The 18,862-nt window shown below is 34.1% G+C and overlaps 1 protein-coding gene across 2 annotated transcripts in view; it reads left to right on the forward strand.

Moving 5' to 3' along the window:
• Positions 1–18,862, forward strand: part of SPATA16 (spermatogenesis associated 16) — a 320,164-nt gene that overhangs the window by 250,212 nt on the left and 51,090 nt on the right. For both annotated transcript variants that reach the window (XM_037840523.1, XM_037840529.1), the window contains exon 7: positions 18,138–18,284. In XM_037840523.1, coding sequence (XP_037696451.1) covers positions 18,138–18,284 — 147 coding nt within the window. The remainder of the gene's footprint in view (positions 1–18,137; positions 18,285–18,862) is intronic.

Below are 18,862 nucleotides of genomic sequence, written 5' to 3' on the forward strand. Positions count from 1 at the left end.
ATAATGAACAACCATATAATTGCCCTCTTGTTTAAGAAATAAAACTTTAAAAGTATAGTTGGAGCTTCCAGGGTTTTCCCATCTCACTTTCCTTCCTCCCATCCAAAGGTAATCACTACCATGGATTTGTATACCTTTATTCTTTCACTATATACATATATAGGTATGCTTAAATGATATACTGAACTGTCCTGTTTTTCAAATTCGTATAAATTTTTACTATTTACATACTCTTGCAAATTTCTTTTATTGTTCAATATTACAATTAGAAATTTCCATATGTTTTTACATTGGCTCTAATTCATTTATTTCCAATGTCTGGGTGAATTTACCATTTATATATGGAGTCTAATGCTGCTGTCCATTTAGATTGTTTCCAATTTTTTTGTTGTTACAAACAAGGTTGGTATGAACATTCTTGTACAGGTCAGCTGCACATGTGCAAGAGATTCTCTAATGTATATACCAAGGGGTAGACTTAATTACTGCATGATAACACACAAGCATCTTTAGCATGTTAGACATTGCCAAATCACTCACCAAAATTGTTTTACCAATTTATTATCCAAACACCAGTAAACAAGACTGCCTATTGATATATTGCATCACCAATCTAGCATTACCAGACTTGTAAAACTTTTGTCATTCAGTGACTGGGAAAACTTATCTCATGTTTTTATTTTTTTTCATTTTTAATTTGTATTTCTCTGATTATTAATCAGGTTGAACATCTTTTCATGTCCTTATTTATCCTATGGTTACATTTCCTTAAAGGATATATAGAATTGTTCTCCAAATTTCTCAAATTCATAAAAATGATACTTATACTATTGTATATTCCTGAAAGTTGCATGTTCATTTGTTTTTTAAAAGTTTTATTATTGATTTATTGCAGTATTTCTTTTATATACTTCAGAAATCAATGTTTATATTTAATATACATACATATACATTTTGATGAATTAAATTTTATTCCATTTTATAAAATTTTAATAGCTTGTGTTTTCTTATCTTATTTAAGAAATCCCTCCCTGCCCCAGTACATAAAGATATTCATTCATTCTTATTCTTATTCTGTTGCTATGACTAGGAACATAAGTACATACCTGAATAGGAGAAGTGATAGTATCTTGTTCCAAATTTCAAAGAGAAAGATAAAAAAGTTTTTCACCATGGAGTATAACTTTTACTGTAGGTTTTCAAGAAATATTTTTTATCAGGTTAAGGAAGTTCCCATCTATTCAAATTATCCTAGGTGTTTTAGCATTGTTGTTTCTTTCTATTATATATTTGGTTTTTGCTTATTTCATTACTTTCTGCTCTTATATATATTATTTTCTTTTTTCCACCTTTTGGGAGCTTACTCTGTTTTGCCTGATTTCCTTCATTAGATTCTGAGCCCATTAATTTTCAGCTTTTCTCTTTTTTATGAATAGAGACTAGAAATTTCTCTCCAAGAATGATGCTAGGTACATCCTACAAATTTGAAAAACAATGTTTTCATTCAATTTCATTTAAAAATATTTTCTAAGATCCATAATGAAATGTTCTTTGATCCATGGCTTACTTAGATATGCATTTTTTAATGTCTGAATATGGAAATATTCAGTTAATTTTGTTATTGATTTTAATCTAGTTGCTTCAAGTTCAAATACATAATCTAGATGATAATAATTCTTGAAAATGTTAAGTCTTGGTTTACAGCCTAATATATGATCAGCCTTCATAATGTTCCATTTGTGCTTGAGAAAAATGTATTCTTCTCATTACTGGATACAGTATTTTGTATGTGTCCACTAGATTAAGATCGAAAGTTGCTTATATCTTCTAGATACTACAAATTTTTTGTCGGCTTGATCTATCAGTATTTAGAAAAATATGTTGAAATAATCTGTAATGGTGGTAGATTAATCAATTTCTCCTTATAATAGTTTCAGTTTTTTTTTTTTCAAGTTTTAGCTTAAAATAACTAAACTTTCAGGATACACTTTTCTTGTGAATTCTACATTTTCATTATGTAATGCCAGTTATGTAAAATTAAATAATAACTTTTGTATTGAAATCTATTTGGTTTGATATAATATAAAAACACTAGTTTTATTCTGATTAGTATTTTTCTGGTATTTATTTTTACATTCTTTAATTTTCAATCTTTTTTGTTTTTAATGTTTAAATATTCTCTTAAAAATAGTCATAACTGAACATTTCTTTAATCAAACCTGTCTTTTAAAAATAAACCTACTTTCATTCCTTACTTGCTTTAGTTTTTATGCATTCCTGAAATACAGTTTTTATAAGTTCCTGAAATGCAGAAATCTTTTTCATTTTTGTTCACTGATTTATCCCATTGACCTAAAGTAGTGACTGCCACATATTTAATGTGAAATATGTATTGTTGATTTTGCTTTTTTCTATCATGTTACCAGCTTTCAGTCTGTGGGCTTTTTTCCTCTCCTGTCTTGCCTTCTTTTATATTCAAGATTTTTTTCATTTTTCTTTTATTGACGAAAATTATAAATTATGATTCTATTTTAAGGATTATTGTTGATATTTTAATATGCAAAAGTATCTTAACCAAGTTGAAATTTAAGAATTATCTTTACCCTACTATTAACTTAGAATAAATCTCCTGCTATTATAGATACTATATTTTGTTCCAACTTGATTTTGCTTCCTTATCCTCTGAATTAGTTATTATAGTCATAATTGTTTTATGTAGTCAGTATTTATATTTATTTTATCTACATGTCTTCCTATTTCTTTCTTGCATTTAAGTCCTTGGTTTCATTTCTTTCTTTCTAAATCACATTCTTTACAAGTTCCCATACTGAGGATCTGTTGGTAGTAAGTTCAGTTTCTGATTGTTTAAAATGTCTTTAATTTATCCTGGTTCTTAAGATAACAATTCAGCTGGGGATAAATTCTAATCTAAAACTGGTGCTTTAAAGACATCATTTCACTGTCTTCTGATTTGTTTTGTTGCTGTTGAGGATTCAGTTCTCACTCCTTTGTAGATCATCTTTTTAATCTCTTGTGCTTTTAGGATCATGTCTTTGTTTGATGGTCTGTAATTCAACTACAATATTTCCAAGTGTGAATTTCTTTTTTCTTACCCTGCTTGGTAGTCACTGTGCATCATAATCTAAAGAGTCATGTCTATCATGAATTTTGGAAAATTCTCACCCATTTCTTTTTTAATATGTCCAGTCCTGAGTCTTTCTATGCTTTTAAAATTTAAGAATTTTAACTAGATATTTCATACTTTTACTGATTCTATCTTCCTGATCTCTCAAGCTATTATGCTTTATGTCTGTTTGTCTCTCTGTGCTGCATTTTGTCATTTTTTCATATCTATATACTCATTTCTTCTTTAGATCTGTCCATGTTTCTCTAACATACTCATAAAGATTTTCATTTCTGTAATTGTATTTTTTCACTCATAGAAGTTCCAGTTAGATCTTTTTCAAATCTATTTGGGATATTTTGGGGGTGGAAGATAATCTTGTCCCCTTCTTGAGTTTTTATTAAATTTTGATACTTTAGAATAACATTTTATATTTGCATCTAATACTTCTATATCTTAAGTTCCTGAAAATGTAGTTTTGCTCTTAATATTAGTTTGTCTCATTCAAAAGCTTCTATCTTTTTTTGTTTTATCCTAAATGCCTGACATATTTGTAAAATCTAGCAAGAAGAGTTTATAAATATTTGTCAAGTGAATTAGGTAATAAATTCTGCATCTAAACCACATATCTCATTAAATTTATTTTAATATTTCATTATCTTCTTGCTATTATGGGTAAAATTTTGATTTTCATTATACTATATGCTTTATTATACTTATACACATTCTTTAACTTTTTAAATCTTATATGTTTATGTTGATTTTTGTATATTCTGTTTTCTGATACCTTACTGAACTCCTATCTATACTAATAGATTTTCAATTGATGCTCTTCAATATTTGACATAAGCAACCACCTATTCTTAAGCAATGATAATTTGGTCTTTTCATTTCCAATAGTATACCTCTCATTTTTCTTTCAAGTCATATTACTTTGGCCTGAATTTCCAAAAAAGTAGAGAATAATAACTGTGGTCAAAGATCGTTGCCTCATTTATGAGTTTAACAGGAATAAAACAGATTACAAGTAGTTTCATCAAAAACAAACTGGCTACTAAGAGTAAATAGGTAATAGTAAGCTGTGATACCTAATATGATATCAAGATGTCTCTTCTCTTAGACTTCCATATGGACACCACGTTTTATCAAGTCCTAAATCAAAGATTTGCTGATTTCAAAATGTATATGCTAGCTGCAGGAAATTGCTGCATCATCTCTACAAGATCATTTGCTCATAAAACTTGAAATTCATGAAAAAAAAATTTCATTATAATTGTTACAGATTGAATTGTTTCCCCCTAAGAGACATATTCTAGTCCTAGCCCCAGGTCTTGTGATTATGAACTTAAGTATAAATAGGATATTTCAAAATGTTATAATTACAGAAGGAAGACAGCAGAGTAGAAAGCCATAGGAATCAGTTCCTCCAACGGAACAGTTATTAAACTGGCAAGGACTATCTGAATCAACTATTTTAAAACTCCAGAGTCCAGTACACTATACAGCATTCAGAGAAGAGCAGGAGGAAGAGGCTGGTAAGTTGTGATAACTACCAGTTAATTGTACTCTCTGTGCAGCAGCTACCATTGCTCTTCCCAATTCTTGTGACTGGTAACAATGAGGTACTCAAACACAGGCACTAGTGCAGCCTGCTGGCACCAGGATGGAACATAAAGACCTAGTTACCCAAGATACAGGAATGCATGGTCCAACTGCTGATCACCACCTTGGATTAGCTACTTCAGATCACTGGGGGCCCTGTTCTGAGGGCAGCCATTATTCCAACTTGCCCAGGGCAAATGCAATAGAGGAGATTAAAAATAATATGCTCCCTCAAAGCTGAGGAGGTCAGTTGAAGAGCTGTATTTGCAGGGCAGGTGCCAAGTAAAGAAAGTGCAACTTTGGGAAGCTGTGGAAGAATCCCTTGATGCCTTTCCTGGTTTCTCCCTCATCACCACCACCCCCAAGACAATGTAGAGCCTGCAGGTGCTTTATGGGTCCTTGACCTTTTCCTGCTGGGAAAGACAAACTTGGGAAACTCCTCTGCGGAGGACCTCCTCCCAAATTTGACCTCTAGGCAAAGGCAGCTTGAGAGAACAAAAGCAGAGAAAGAAACAAAGGCTTACCTGCTTCAGATCCTACAGTGGAACATCAGGAAGAGGAAGAGGTCTGTTTCCTGAAGGGTAGAGGGTCATTAAAATTCCTGTAAACAGGGGAACTCCTAAGGCCACTAGCAAGCACAAGCCCAGTACAGGACACAGTACAAGACAGCGGATCAAAGCAGCATAAAGAAATAAAGATGTCTGGTAGAGTTAACCATATGGGAAACCATAAATGCCAGTACTCTTGTATTATATTGTATTGTAGGCTGTGTAACTCCAACTCTGACTTCCTACAGATGCTAAAATGTAATAATAAATTGATGGTTTTGGATATATAATGTACAAAGATATAATTAGTAACAAACCAAAAAAAAAAGGAGGGAACAGAAAGAGGAGTACAGGAACAGTGTATGTGTATGCTATTGAAGTCAAGTTGGTATCAAATCAAATATGCTTTTCATAGATTTAGGATATTAAATTTTAACCCCATGGTAATCACAAATAAAATATATGAAAAGTATATCCAGAAAGAAATGAAAAGAGACTCAAAGTGGTACAATACAAAAAATCAATAAATATGAAAGTAAGCATTAACAGAAGAATTGAAGTACAAGACTTACAAAGTAACAAAATGTCAGAAGAAAGACCTTCATTATCAGTAGTACTTTAAGTGTAAACTCTCCAGTCAAAAGGCAGAGATTAGCTGAATGGATAAAAAATTGTGACCTAACTATATGCTGTTGACAAGAGACTCACTTTAAATTCAAAGGCATGAGTAGGCTGAAAGTGAAAAGATAGAAAAAATATATCATGCAAGAAGTAACCAAAAGGGAGCTGGGGTAGCTATACCAATATCAGGCAAAATAGACTTTAAGTCAAAAACTATTATGTGGGACAAAGAAAGTCATTATATAATGATAAAGGGGTCAATTCAACAAGAAGATGTAGCAATTATGTAAATACATATGCACCTAATGGCAGACCCCCAAAATATATGAAGCAAATATTGATAGATTTGAATGCAGTAAACAGTTCTACATTAATAGTAGGAAACATTAATATACTACTTAAATAATGGATAGCACATCTAGAAAGAAGATAAACAAAGAAGTAGAAGACATGAAAAATACCATAAACCAACTAGACCTTACAGACATAGTTAGAACATTCACCAAACGACAGCAGAATACACATTCATCTCTAGTCCACATGGATCATTCTCCAGGATAGATCATATCTTAGGTCAAAAAACATCTCTCAATAAATTCAAAACTATAGAATGATACAATGTATCTTCTCTGACACAATGGAATGAAGTTAGGAATCAGTAACATAGGAGAAATGGAAAATTCACAAATATGTGGAAATTAAACAGCATGCCCCTAAACAAGCAACGAGTTAAAGAGGAAATCACAAGGGGAATTAGGAAATATCTTGAGATGAATGAAAATGAAAACACAACATACCAAAACTTATAGGATACAGCAAAGTCAGCGCTGAGGGGGTGAGTTATAGCTCTAAATTCTTATATTAACAAAGAAGAAAGGTGTCAAATCAGAGACTTAACCTCAAATCAGAGGCTTAACCTCAAAACTGGAGGAACTAGATATGCCAGTTTGGATATATTATGTCCCCAGAAAAAGCCATGTTCTTTAATGCAATCTTGTGGGGGCAGAAGCTTTTAGTCTTGATTAGGTTGGCATCTTTGGATTAGGTTGTTTCCATAGAGATGTAACCCACCCAACTGTGGCTAATGCCTTTGATTAGATGATTTCCATGGAGGTGTGGCCCCACCCATTTAGCATGGGTCTTGATTAGTTTACCAGAAAAACATTTTGAAGACTGCTGTTGAAAGCTGACACTGACATTTTGGAGAAGGCCATTTTGAAATGCAACCTGGGAGCAAGCAGATGCCAACCATGTGCCTTCTTAGCTAACAGAGGTTTTCCAGATGCCAATGGCCTTTCTCCAGTGAAGGTACCCTATTGTTGATGCCTTACCTTGGACTCTTTATGGCCTTAAGACTGTAACTTTGTAACCAAATAAACTCCCTTTATAAAAGCCAATCCATTTCTGGTGTTTTGCAAAATGACAGCATTATCAAACCAGAACACTAGAGAAAGAAGAGCACACTAAATTCAAAGTGAGCAGAAAGAAGGGCAGAGATTAATGAAACTTGGAATTAAAACAAACAAACAAACAAAAAAACAGAGAGAATCAACAAAACCAAAAGTTTGTTCTTGTGAAAAGATCAATAAAATCAACAAAAAAAAAAGAGGAGAGGATAAAAATAACCAAAATCAGAAATGAAAAGTGAGACAATACTACTAACTGCTCAGAAATAAAAAGGATTTGGGGAGGATACTATGAAAAACTGTGCACCAACAAATCAGATAACCTAGAAGAAATGGACAAATTCCTAGAAACATTCAAACTACACAACTATAACTCAAGAAGAAATACAAGATCTCAACAAACCAATAATTAGCAAAGAGATTGAATCAGTCATCAAAACCCTCCTGTTCCTGTTTGCTAATGCTGCCCATTATGCAAAATACCAGGAATGGATTGGCTTTTATGAGGGGGTTTATTTGGTTACAAAGTTACAGTCTTACGGCCATAAAAGTGTCTAAGCTATGGCATCAACAAGTATAACTTCACAAAAGGAAAGCCAATGGCATCCAGAAAATGTTTTTTATCTGGGAAGGCATGTGGCTGGTGTCTTCTGATCCCAGGTTGTGTTCCAGCTCCACTCTCAGCTCCCGTGCATTCTTCAAAATGTGATTCTCAGTTGCTCTGCATCTGGGCCTGTGTGGCTCTTTTTAAAGTACTCTAGTGATCCAATAAAGACCCACCCTGAATGGGTGGGGCAACACCTCCATGGAAATTATCCAATGAAAGTTCTTGCCCACTGTTGATTGAGTCATATCTCCATGGAAACACTTAACCAATAGGTTCTAACCTAATCAACACTAATACATCTGTCCCCACAAGATTGCATCAAAGAATATGGCTTTTGTTGGAACATAATATATCCAAACTAGCATATCTCCCAACAAAGAAAAGCCCAGGACCAGACGGTTTCAAAGGGGAATTTTACCAAACATTCCGAGAAGAATTAGCACCAATCCTGCCCAGACTCTTCCAAAAAACTAAAGAGGAAGGGACACTCCCTCACTCATTCTATGAGACCAACATCACCCTCATATCAAAGCTGGATAAAGATACCCCCAAAACAGAAAACTCCAGACTAATATCTCTTATGAATGAATATAGATGCAAAAATTCTCAACAAAATACTAGCAAACCAATTCCAACAGTATATTAAAAGAATTATACACCATGATCAAGTGGGATTTATCCATAGTATACAAGGGTAGATTCAAGATTTAAAAGAAAAATCAATTAATCATATACATTGCATTAACCAAATGAAGGGGTAAAACCACATGATCATCAAAATTGATGCAGAAAAGGTATTTGACAAAATTCAGCACCCTTCTTGATAAAAACACTTAGAAATCTAGGAATAGAAGGAAATGTCCTCAACATGATGAAGAGCATATATTAAAAAAACCCACAGCTAGCATCACACTTAATGGTGAAAGACCAAAAGCTTTCTTTCTAAGATCAGTAACAAGACAAAGATGGTCACTGTCACTGCTGTTATTCAATGTTGTACTGAAAGTACTTGCCAGAACAGTTAGGCAAGAAAAAGAAATAAAAGACATCCAACTTAGAAAGGAAAATGTAGAACTTTCCCTATTTGCAGTACACATGATCCTATATACAGAAAATCCTGAAAATCCACAACAAAGCTACTGGAACTAATAAATGTATTCAGCAAAGTGGTACAAGATCAATATACAAAAATCAGTAGTTTTCTATATACTAGTAATGAATAATCTGAATAATAAATCAAGAAAAAAAACCTATTAACAATTAAATATCAAGAATAAATCTAACCAAGGATATAAAGAACTTGTACACAGAAAACTACAAAACACTGTTAAATGAAATCAAAGATCTAAATAATGGATTCAAAATGGGCAAAAAGCACATGAAAAGATGCTCAACATCACTGGCCAGTAGGGGAATGCAAATCAAAACCACAAGATACAATTTCACACTCACTAAAATGGCTACTATTTTTTAAAAAAAAATGGAAAATTACAAGTGTTGGAAAGGATGCAGAGAAATAAGAATATTCATGTATTGCTTGCTGGAATGTAAAATGGTGCAGCCACCTGTGGAAGACAGTTTGGCAATTCCTCAGAAAGTTAAGTATAGAATTACCATGTGATCTGGCTACCCCACCTCTAGGTATATACCCCAAAGAATTGAAAGCAGGGACTCGAACAGATATTTGCACACCGATGTTCATAACAGCATTATTTATAATTTCCAAAAGACGGAAGCAACCAAGGTGTCCATCAACTGATGAATGGATAAACAAAATGTGGCATATACACACAATGGAATATTATTCAGTCAAAAAAAGTAATGGAGCTCAGATTCATGCAACAACATGGATGAACCTTGAAGATCTCATGTTGAGTGAAATAAGCCAGACACAAAAGGACAAATATTGTATGTTCTCAGTTTTAGTTCCTAGGCTACTCAAGCAAATACCATGCAAAGGAATGGCTTAAACAATAGGAATTTAATGGCTCACCATTTTGAGGCCAGGGAAAAGCCCAAATCAAGTCAATTCTTTCTTTTCAAAGACTGTGGCATTCTGGGCTGGCTGCCAGTGACCCTTGGTCCTGGGCTTCTCTGTCACATGGAGGTCTCTCCTGGCCTCTCCATTCTCTTCTGGGTCCCATTGACCTTCAGCTTCTTGCTCCCTGTGGTTTTCTCTCTGTGTGTCTGAATTTCATTCTACTTATAAAGCACTCCAGTAATAGGATTAAGATCCATTCTGATTGAGGTGGGCCATAAACCTTAACTGAAGAAACCCCATCAAAAGTCCTACTTTTCCATGGGTTCACAGGCATAGGAATGGATTAAACTTAAGAACATGTTTTTCTGGGGTGCATACAGCTTCAAACCACCACAGTCTCATTTATATGAAATAATTAGAATAAACAAACTCATACAGACAGAATCTACAATGTAATCTAGAAATAGGAGCTAATACTTAAATTGTACAGAGTTTCTGTTTGGGATAATGGAAAAGTTTTGGTAATGGATGGTGGTGATTATGGCACAATAATGTGAATGTAAGTAACAGCACTAAATTCTATGTTTGTAGTTAAAAGGGGAAATTTTAAGTCATATATATGTTATTAGAATAATTTTTTTAAAAAAATCCATGGACTGTACAACACAGTGAACCCTAAGGTAAACCATGGACTATAGTTAATAATACAATTATAAAAATGTGTTTTCATCAATTATAACAAATGCACCACACTAATGTAAGATGTTAAAGAGGGTGGTATATAGGAACCCTGTACTTCATGCATGATTTTTCTGTAAACCCACAATTTCTCTAATTAAAAAAAAGACGGCAATAGTTAAGAGGTGGCCAAACTGGACTGACATAGGTCCTACTCCAATATTTCCTTATAAAGAGAGGGAATTTAGACAGAGACAGAGAGATGGCCTAGGATGGAGGCAGAGATTGAGTATGGAAAGCATGGAAAAGATTCTTCCCTTTAAAAAGAAACATGGCCCTGACAGTACCTTGACTTTGGACTTCTAGCCCCCAGAACTGTAGGATAATAAACTTCTGTTGTTTAAGCCGACTAGGCTGTGGTACTTTGTACAACCGCCCTGGAAAACTAAGACAATAATCATAATGATCCTTTGTCTATGAATTATCCTCAGTAATCGGGCTTATTAAATGAAAAACTATGGGACTCCCAAATCATTTCCAAAAGGAAGAAATAGTAGCTGTGCTTCCTTTGGGTGGTAGGATTTTTTTTCCCTTGGGACATTATGAATGGGATATCTGATCCTCAAATATACAGGTTCTTATACATTTTATGTACTGATCTCATTTCTGGTTTCATTTTCTGTCTTTTAATTTTCCTTTAGATCTTTTTTTCTTCAAATGCCATTTTACAATTTTTTATCTCACATGTATTTGTGTACAGTACGTTATATCACTTCCAAAAAGTGTGAGATATAAGCAAGCAAATAGATTACCAGTTCCAATAGACAGGAAAACTAAGACTGAAATTATAGAAGAAATTTATTTTGAATTCCTAAGTTAACACCCAAGAGTCACTTTGGTGATATGTAGAATCTAACCAAAAGGTGAAAAATAAATAATAATTATGATATATGTTGAGAAGTATGCTAAACAATTATTAATATTAATTATTCTCTCATAAAGTTAAGTCTAGTAGTAATGACATCACCAAAATATATTCAATTTTGCTACCTTTGAGGTAGCTGTAAAAATCAGCAATTCCAAATCTTCAAACATTTATTTTTCTAAAATAAGCAAAACATTCTTCCCAGATAGTCAACTTGAAGGGTTTATGGCTGTTTTATCTCTCGACTATAATATTTTAAGGATCCTATATTATTTGTAGATAGAATGAACTACTAGCTAAATCCCTGTATCAGTTAAGAATCATTAGCTTCAAGTGGTAGCAATCACAGCTCAAATTGACTTCAGTCTATTTACGTGTTTAAAGGAAGAGAGGCATGGAATGCTTTGGTTTACAGGTGGGACTGACTTTAAGTACAGTTTAATCCAACAGCTCACTCGCCACTTTTCACTGCTCTATTTTCCACGAAGTCAGCTGTCTTCTCAAGTTCCCACTGCATGTGCCATGCTAGGCTCCTGAATGTAATAGCAAAATGCCCAAATGTCAGTCCAGATCTCAAATCCCACTGCCCAGAGGATGAGAGTGACTTTGTTCTCTTCCACACAATTCCTAGAACTCATTCTTTCTTGTTGGCCCAAATTGCATCATATGCTTATGATTACCCAAAGCCTGAGGCCAAGGGAATGTATAATTGTAATAAGGTCAGAGGGAAAATACAACTTAGCATGCAAAGGGTCATTGAAAATATAGCTCTTGCACATCAAAAGTAGAAATCAAAATAAGCTATCTATGTTTTTAAAAGTAGCTAACATTTTATTATTTATTGGGGCAATAATGATAACTTAGCTGCAAAGTTGCTGCCTTTTGCTATTTTCTTGCTGATGTGAATTTGTGGATAACTTCTAAGACAGAAGTATTGGCATCAAAAAGTATGTAAGATAAAACTCAGAAAATGGTTCTTGAAAGAAGTAAAGATAAAGTTTTGGCATTATGAAAATACTGTAGAAGCTAAACTCTAAAACTGATCAATAAAAAGAAGTCATATAAAACTTAACGTGGTCCTATCTCACATTGAACAATTGGGACCTTTAGAAATGAGATTTTGCTCTCACCTAAAATGTCAGAATATTCTGTTATGGACAAAGGGCACAGAAATGACACAGACACCAGAAGATAGAGAAGGAATTGAAACTTACATAAAAGTGATGATAGAGACCAAAAAATTTGCATATTTCCAAAAGAGTTTTAAAATTTTTTATTATTTTTCTTTTTTAAAAATTGCTTTGAAAAGATCATTCACAATCTCTTGGCTGTGGATATGATAGCAGGTCCAACAGAAAATACTAATGACAATGTTTCATATTGACTTCCAGAGAGCTCAATTTTTATTTTACAGATATTTAACTTGATATAAAATAAAGCTGTCTCTCATATATACAGATGAGTCTGCTGATCTGAAATCAACATTTCATGTTTTCACAGATGCTTTTCCGGAACTATGGACAGTTTCACTAAGCCAGACTCTCACTCGTAATCACATCTTCCGTTAAAATTAAGAGTCTCTATTTTCAACAGGACTAGGTGCAGCAAGGGTACAACCTGAATATGAAACTGATTTATTTTTCATGCAGGCAAAGCTACTCTGTTCATATTGGCATCCACTCCACCATGTTACTTGATACAGATTATTTGGCTTCACTCACTGTTCATAAGATGAACAGAACCCATTTTAAAGTTTAGGTAAACTGAAGAACAAAGATATGTGATTTTTTTTTCTAAATTAATGACAGAGAAAATAAATCCTATCTCAGAAGTCATTTTGACTTTTTGCAGGTCTACTCTCATTTGTGCCATTAAAATTTCAGGAATTAGAAAAGTTTGTTTTCAGATTGAAAACAAGTATTGATTGAACACTTGTTAGGTGCTTGGAGCATGAACATAATTTGAAGATGTAATCTTCAACAGGGGATTAAAACTTGTTGGGGAGATAATACATGTCCCCATGTAATATTAGGAGATTCACTCTGGACTGAACCCAAGAGTTTGAAGGAGGAATAGTGAAATATTCAGGAAACTCTTCATGGAAAAGGTGGGGTACAAATTAGGCACAGCTAGAAGAATAGTCAACAATTGACTAAATGAAAATGAAAGAATAGGTGGATGCTTCTAGCTGGAAAAGCACAAAGATTCAGAAGCAGAAATGAGTGCAGGCTGGTACAGCTCCACGAAACCAACTGAGCTGAAAATAGAGGCTTATTCTGGAGAAAAAAATAAGGAATCAGATATGAATTGTGAAGCAGAGGCACACAATTGAAAATCTTGAATGCCAGGAAAAGACAAGTAACTGAAGTTCCTGAGAAAGATGTGACAATGACAAAGGCAATATTCCCAAAATGGTGGCAAAGAGATGCATTGGCATGAAACGATACTTGTGGTGCTGAGAATGGTTGGGAAACTATCTGTAATCCAGATGTTATGTGATGAGAAATTTAATTAACCAGGCTGATAGCAATGAGAATGCAAAGACAGGAGTAGATACGAGATCTATAGAAACAGATAAATTTGGAAACTCACTAATATATGTCAGGGAATAAGGAGAAAAATGAAGAATGGCTCCAAAATTTTAAGCCAGAAAATTAGGTAAATAATGACTATCCTCATTAATTATAGGTGAAAATAGGGGAAGAAGGAAGTTGGGGCAATTACAAAATCACTTGTAAAGAACATAATTGCTATGTTTGTGGTAACTTTTGGAATAAAGAATAAATAGAAATGTCCCAGTAGACATCTGGAAATACTGTTTGAATTTGGTGAAAATTTCTAGGAGGGAGTGTAGTTTTGATCCACAATCTTTTGGTTAGAAGTAATAGCTGAAGCCACAAGAATAGAGAAATAAATTCTTTAAGAGTGCACATAAGAAGAAAACATCAGTGTCCAGTAGACGGCTTTGAGCAGCACTGAATAAGAAAGCAGGAGAAAGGCAGAAAGAAGATCCAGAGGTGTGTGTGTGTGTGTGTGTGTGTGTGTGTGTGTGTTTAGGAAACAGAAACAGTAAGGAAAGAGGAAAGAGACAGAGTCACTGAACTCCAGAGAGGTGATTTTAAGAAGGGGGGGGGGGGGGACAACAGTGCACAAGGTCAAACAGCAGAATAATTGGAGGACTTGAAAACTGGTTAATTCCAACCTTTTGTGGTACAATTAGAGATTCCTGATAAATGAAAAACGGTTTAATCTTTTTTTTTTTTTTTTGCCGCGAGTTGGACAACTTTCATCTAGGGGAAAAATAATTGAAAGATTATGTTTCTGCAAGAAATTTAATCTGCATAATCCATCTTTGATATTATTTTTAAAAGCATCTGCTTCCCTAATGGCAAAAATCTGGAAATGCGTCATACCTGCAGACTGATTTTTTAATAATAAATTCAGTCATAGTCATCTAAATTTCATATCCAATTGTGATAAATTGCAAAAGAATGCATTAAAGGATTTATTTCTTCCAACTTTTCTTCTGACATGATGGGAGAAAAGAAGGCATTTTTTAATCAATTCCCTTTCTGACTAAAGGACAATGTAATCTGGTTAACTTTCATATCCATCAGAGGCACAGGGCTTTTTGGACGTAGGTAGAGGTTTATGAGCACAAAATTGAGAACAATTAGCACTCAAATTAATGTTACATGAGATTCAACATCTGGTAAGTGTGTCATCATTTTGGGTCTTAGACCACCTGCTAGGCTAAATGTTCATTCAATTGCAATATACTCTGCATACAAATGGAAGAAGAATGATACTTCAAGAAATGTTTTTTTCTAAATTTAACAGTACGTATGTGGGACCTCTCAATTTAAAACTTCAACTGGAATTTAATAATGGATTGGAACACTCACAGGATGAAACATATAGGATCAAAAAATACTTAGAATTTTCCAAATATATTTTATAATAAAATAACTATAGTGCTAATAGTTTCTCTAGTTCATATAATCACGGCAAGTATTAATATGTCACCTCTTCAGCCACCAAATATTTAAGGGCATGAAGAGATCAACCTCTCAAAGTCTTTATGTTATTTAAATAATAGAAGCCTCCAAAATTTGATTTAACAATGCACGTGTTGCACCAGGAAATGCCATATCCCGAGATGCCTCCTGCAACTTGCTACAAACACCAGTCGATGCACAGCACACCCTCATCTGAACTTCAGTACTCTGGAGCCTCCAAGATCATTTCAGTATGGGTCTTACAGTATTGGAGGTGTCCACACAGAACACTCTGCACTGGAAGCAGGTGCTGATAGAATTCTTCAGGGTACCTGGGATCCAGAGAACTCCATGCCCCAAGTTAGGTACACTCTACTTCTGTGCAGAGGGAATGCTCAGAGCAGCCTTGAAGCCTACCCCACCCCTACTTGGGGGTCCCTGGAATGCCAGGAGCCCAAGGACACCCCCCCCATTAGGACAGCCATAGACCTCATCACCAGAATATGCCAAGACGTCCTGGGGCCTTCTGGGTTAGCGAGCAAAACCCAATTAAAGAGAAAACTATAGCCAGGAGATACACACCTTCCTCTGCCCACCATCTCCAGAATATGCCAGTTTCTATAATGCTGACAATTTAGAAATGTTGACATCTTATATAGTGCTGAAGGACAAACACAGTCCAAAACAATGATGATCATATAGCAGGAGTGTTAGCTAGAGTCATTTTATTTCTACTTATTGCCTTTTCACATAATCCAGTCATTAGAAATTTCAGTAAAACTGATTAAGTTAGTATTAGTTTGGAAATAGATGATGTATCTGTGATTATCTGCTGCAGATTTCAAAAGCAAAGAAACTCCCTGTGCTTTTGAAATTGAAATACAGAAATCATATTTTTACATTGTTTAAAAAAAATCCTTTAGAAAGAGGCATTTTATAATGCAAACATCGACTGTTAAAGCCATTATTTACTAACATTTCCGTGCTTCTCTAACATGTTTGCAGTTGATTCTCATTAGCCATGATCCTAAATTGTTATGGGTACAGTTTTGCTTTGTACTGTGGGGTCCAGTTGCCTGATTATCAATTCTGGCTCTCCCATTTGCTCACTGTGTGATCTTGGACAAGTCTGTAATTTCTCGAAGCTCCAGTTTTATCATCTGTAAGGTGGGCATAATAACATGCCCTGCCCCATGTGGTTTTTGAGTGAAAGAGATAATCCTGATAAAGTGTCTGGCACAGAAAAAGTACCAGATAAGTGTTAGGTCTCATTAATATTAAGGGGATACCTGATCCTAAGTTTCCAAAGAAAGACTGAAGTATGTTTAAGTCTATTTTTTTGCTCTGTGTTTAAGAGTTGAAAAGATACTGTGTGACATTTTAATTGTTTAGCATACATTTTAACTCTATGTTTGACAGACATATGCTACTAATTTAACGAAATGTGCCAAATTTACTGCACTGTTTTTCAAACTATGCTTTGAAAAATCCAGGTCACTGGAAAGGTTCAAGGCAGCTATTACGTGGGGGTTTAGAAGGGAGTACAGGAAGGAGGGTGGGCTTCTCAAATTCCAGACTCTAAGCAGAGTAGTTCTACTTTTTATCTGCTTTGGAGTAAATTTCAGTTTGCACAAAGGGTCTACAGCTAAATATAAATGCAGGGGGTGGGGTGGGAGGGCAGTGAAAATGGTTTACTGTGTCGACTATTTTTGAAAGAGTATTACAGATATATAGTAAAGGCTATTTTTCAACCACAACATTTGAATTCTGCTGCGTTAAAAATTGACCTTTAATTAAATCATAATTCAAGAATATTTGGGATTTCATCTTTTCTCCTATCTGGCAATGTTAAGCAGTGAGAGCTTATTTAAACCACTCTGTACCTCAATCTTCATTTAAGAAGCCTATTACAGTAAACCAAAGCCTTACTTTAAATAGAAATGGATTAGGTGAATCTGGCCTCCAAGACCCTGTGGCTGACATTTGTCGCTATCCCAAGAGCAATCCAGAGCCAACCAAGCCCAAAGCAGAATACAGTGGTTAGGCCCATGGCTTCTGGAGTCAGTAAATATTAGCTCTTACAGTCATTAAGAACTGAGTTTGTTTTAGAACGATTTTCATGATGCTTGAATTATTTCCAGCTTTAATTACAAAAGTCAGTGCATTTATCATTTTAAATGTCCTTCAACATCTATAGGAATGATGTTAACTAAATTAATTAGTCTTTATATTTTAATTCTCACTTGATAATTTTTTCTCTTTCCTTCCATATATCATTTTCTTATATCTTGAACTATAAATACAAAAATCAATTTCTCTTGAGAAGAGTCACACAGAAAAATATTAGGCCTGAAATATGGTCCTGAATTGTCTACTATTTTGAAGACAGGGAAAGATGACTACATAATCTAAACATATTTTATTCCTATGCTATATATATATACTTAGATTGCTAAGAAAATATAAATAGCGAAATACGATTTTTGTGTATCATGTTTAACCTTTTTAATGCACATAATTTTACTTTGTATTTTTAATGTACAGTTTTATCATTTTTCCAAGTACAATTTATGACATCTAGAAAAAAAATCCTGAAAACAATAAAATGATAACAAAACCTCTTATCTCCTTTTTGGTCATTTTTCAGATCTTCAGGGACTCCATGTGTTGCCTCAAACAATCAATTGGGCATCTTTTCCTCCCCAACAATATCTCTTGACTCTTGGGTTCAAAAACAAAGAAGATGGGAAATTTCTGGAAAAAGTATCAAATAGGAAGCTGCCAACGTTTATAGGTAAATCACCTAGACTTATTATCTTTCAATACTGTTATAAGGCAGGAATTGTGGATTATTTATCTAGTCTTATTCACCTAATATATAGTAAGGCCTGGGCCCCCAAAATGTTTGTTGGGTTATAATTAATAGCTTCTAATCTGTTTTTTTGGGTTAGTTAACAATACCTGGCATTCTATTCAAGGGAAGATTTCCCCCAACATCAAACACATTGCTGGAGTGTCCACCCCTCACTTTAGCCATCTCATTCCAACCACCATTACCAATGCATAATCATAGGGCCCTTAAAAAACACAAGCTTTCATCATCATCACCTAAGCAAACATAGAAGAAAATTATATGATGAAACTATTATATGAAGCAAAAAATACAGCCAGTGGCAACCTTAAATCACATAGATTACTCACTATTGTATAAATATCTGTTTACTCTTCTTATGTAATTAGAACTATATTACAACTAAATGGTGAACAGTAACACTAGTTGAAACTTTCAAAAATTCAGGAGGTAGAGGCAGAGAAGGGTTTTTTTGTTGTTGAATTGACAATGAAAATGGGAATCAGTTGGAGGTTTTTTTT

The sequence above is a fragment of the Choloepus didactylus genome, chromosome 1 (assembly GCF_015220235.1).
Source record: "Choloepus didactylus isolate mChoDid1 chromosome 1, mChoDid1.pri, whole genome shotgun sequence".
NCBI lineage: Eukaryota > Metazoa > Chordata > Mammalia > Pilosa > Megalonychidae > Choloepus > Choloepus didactylus.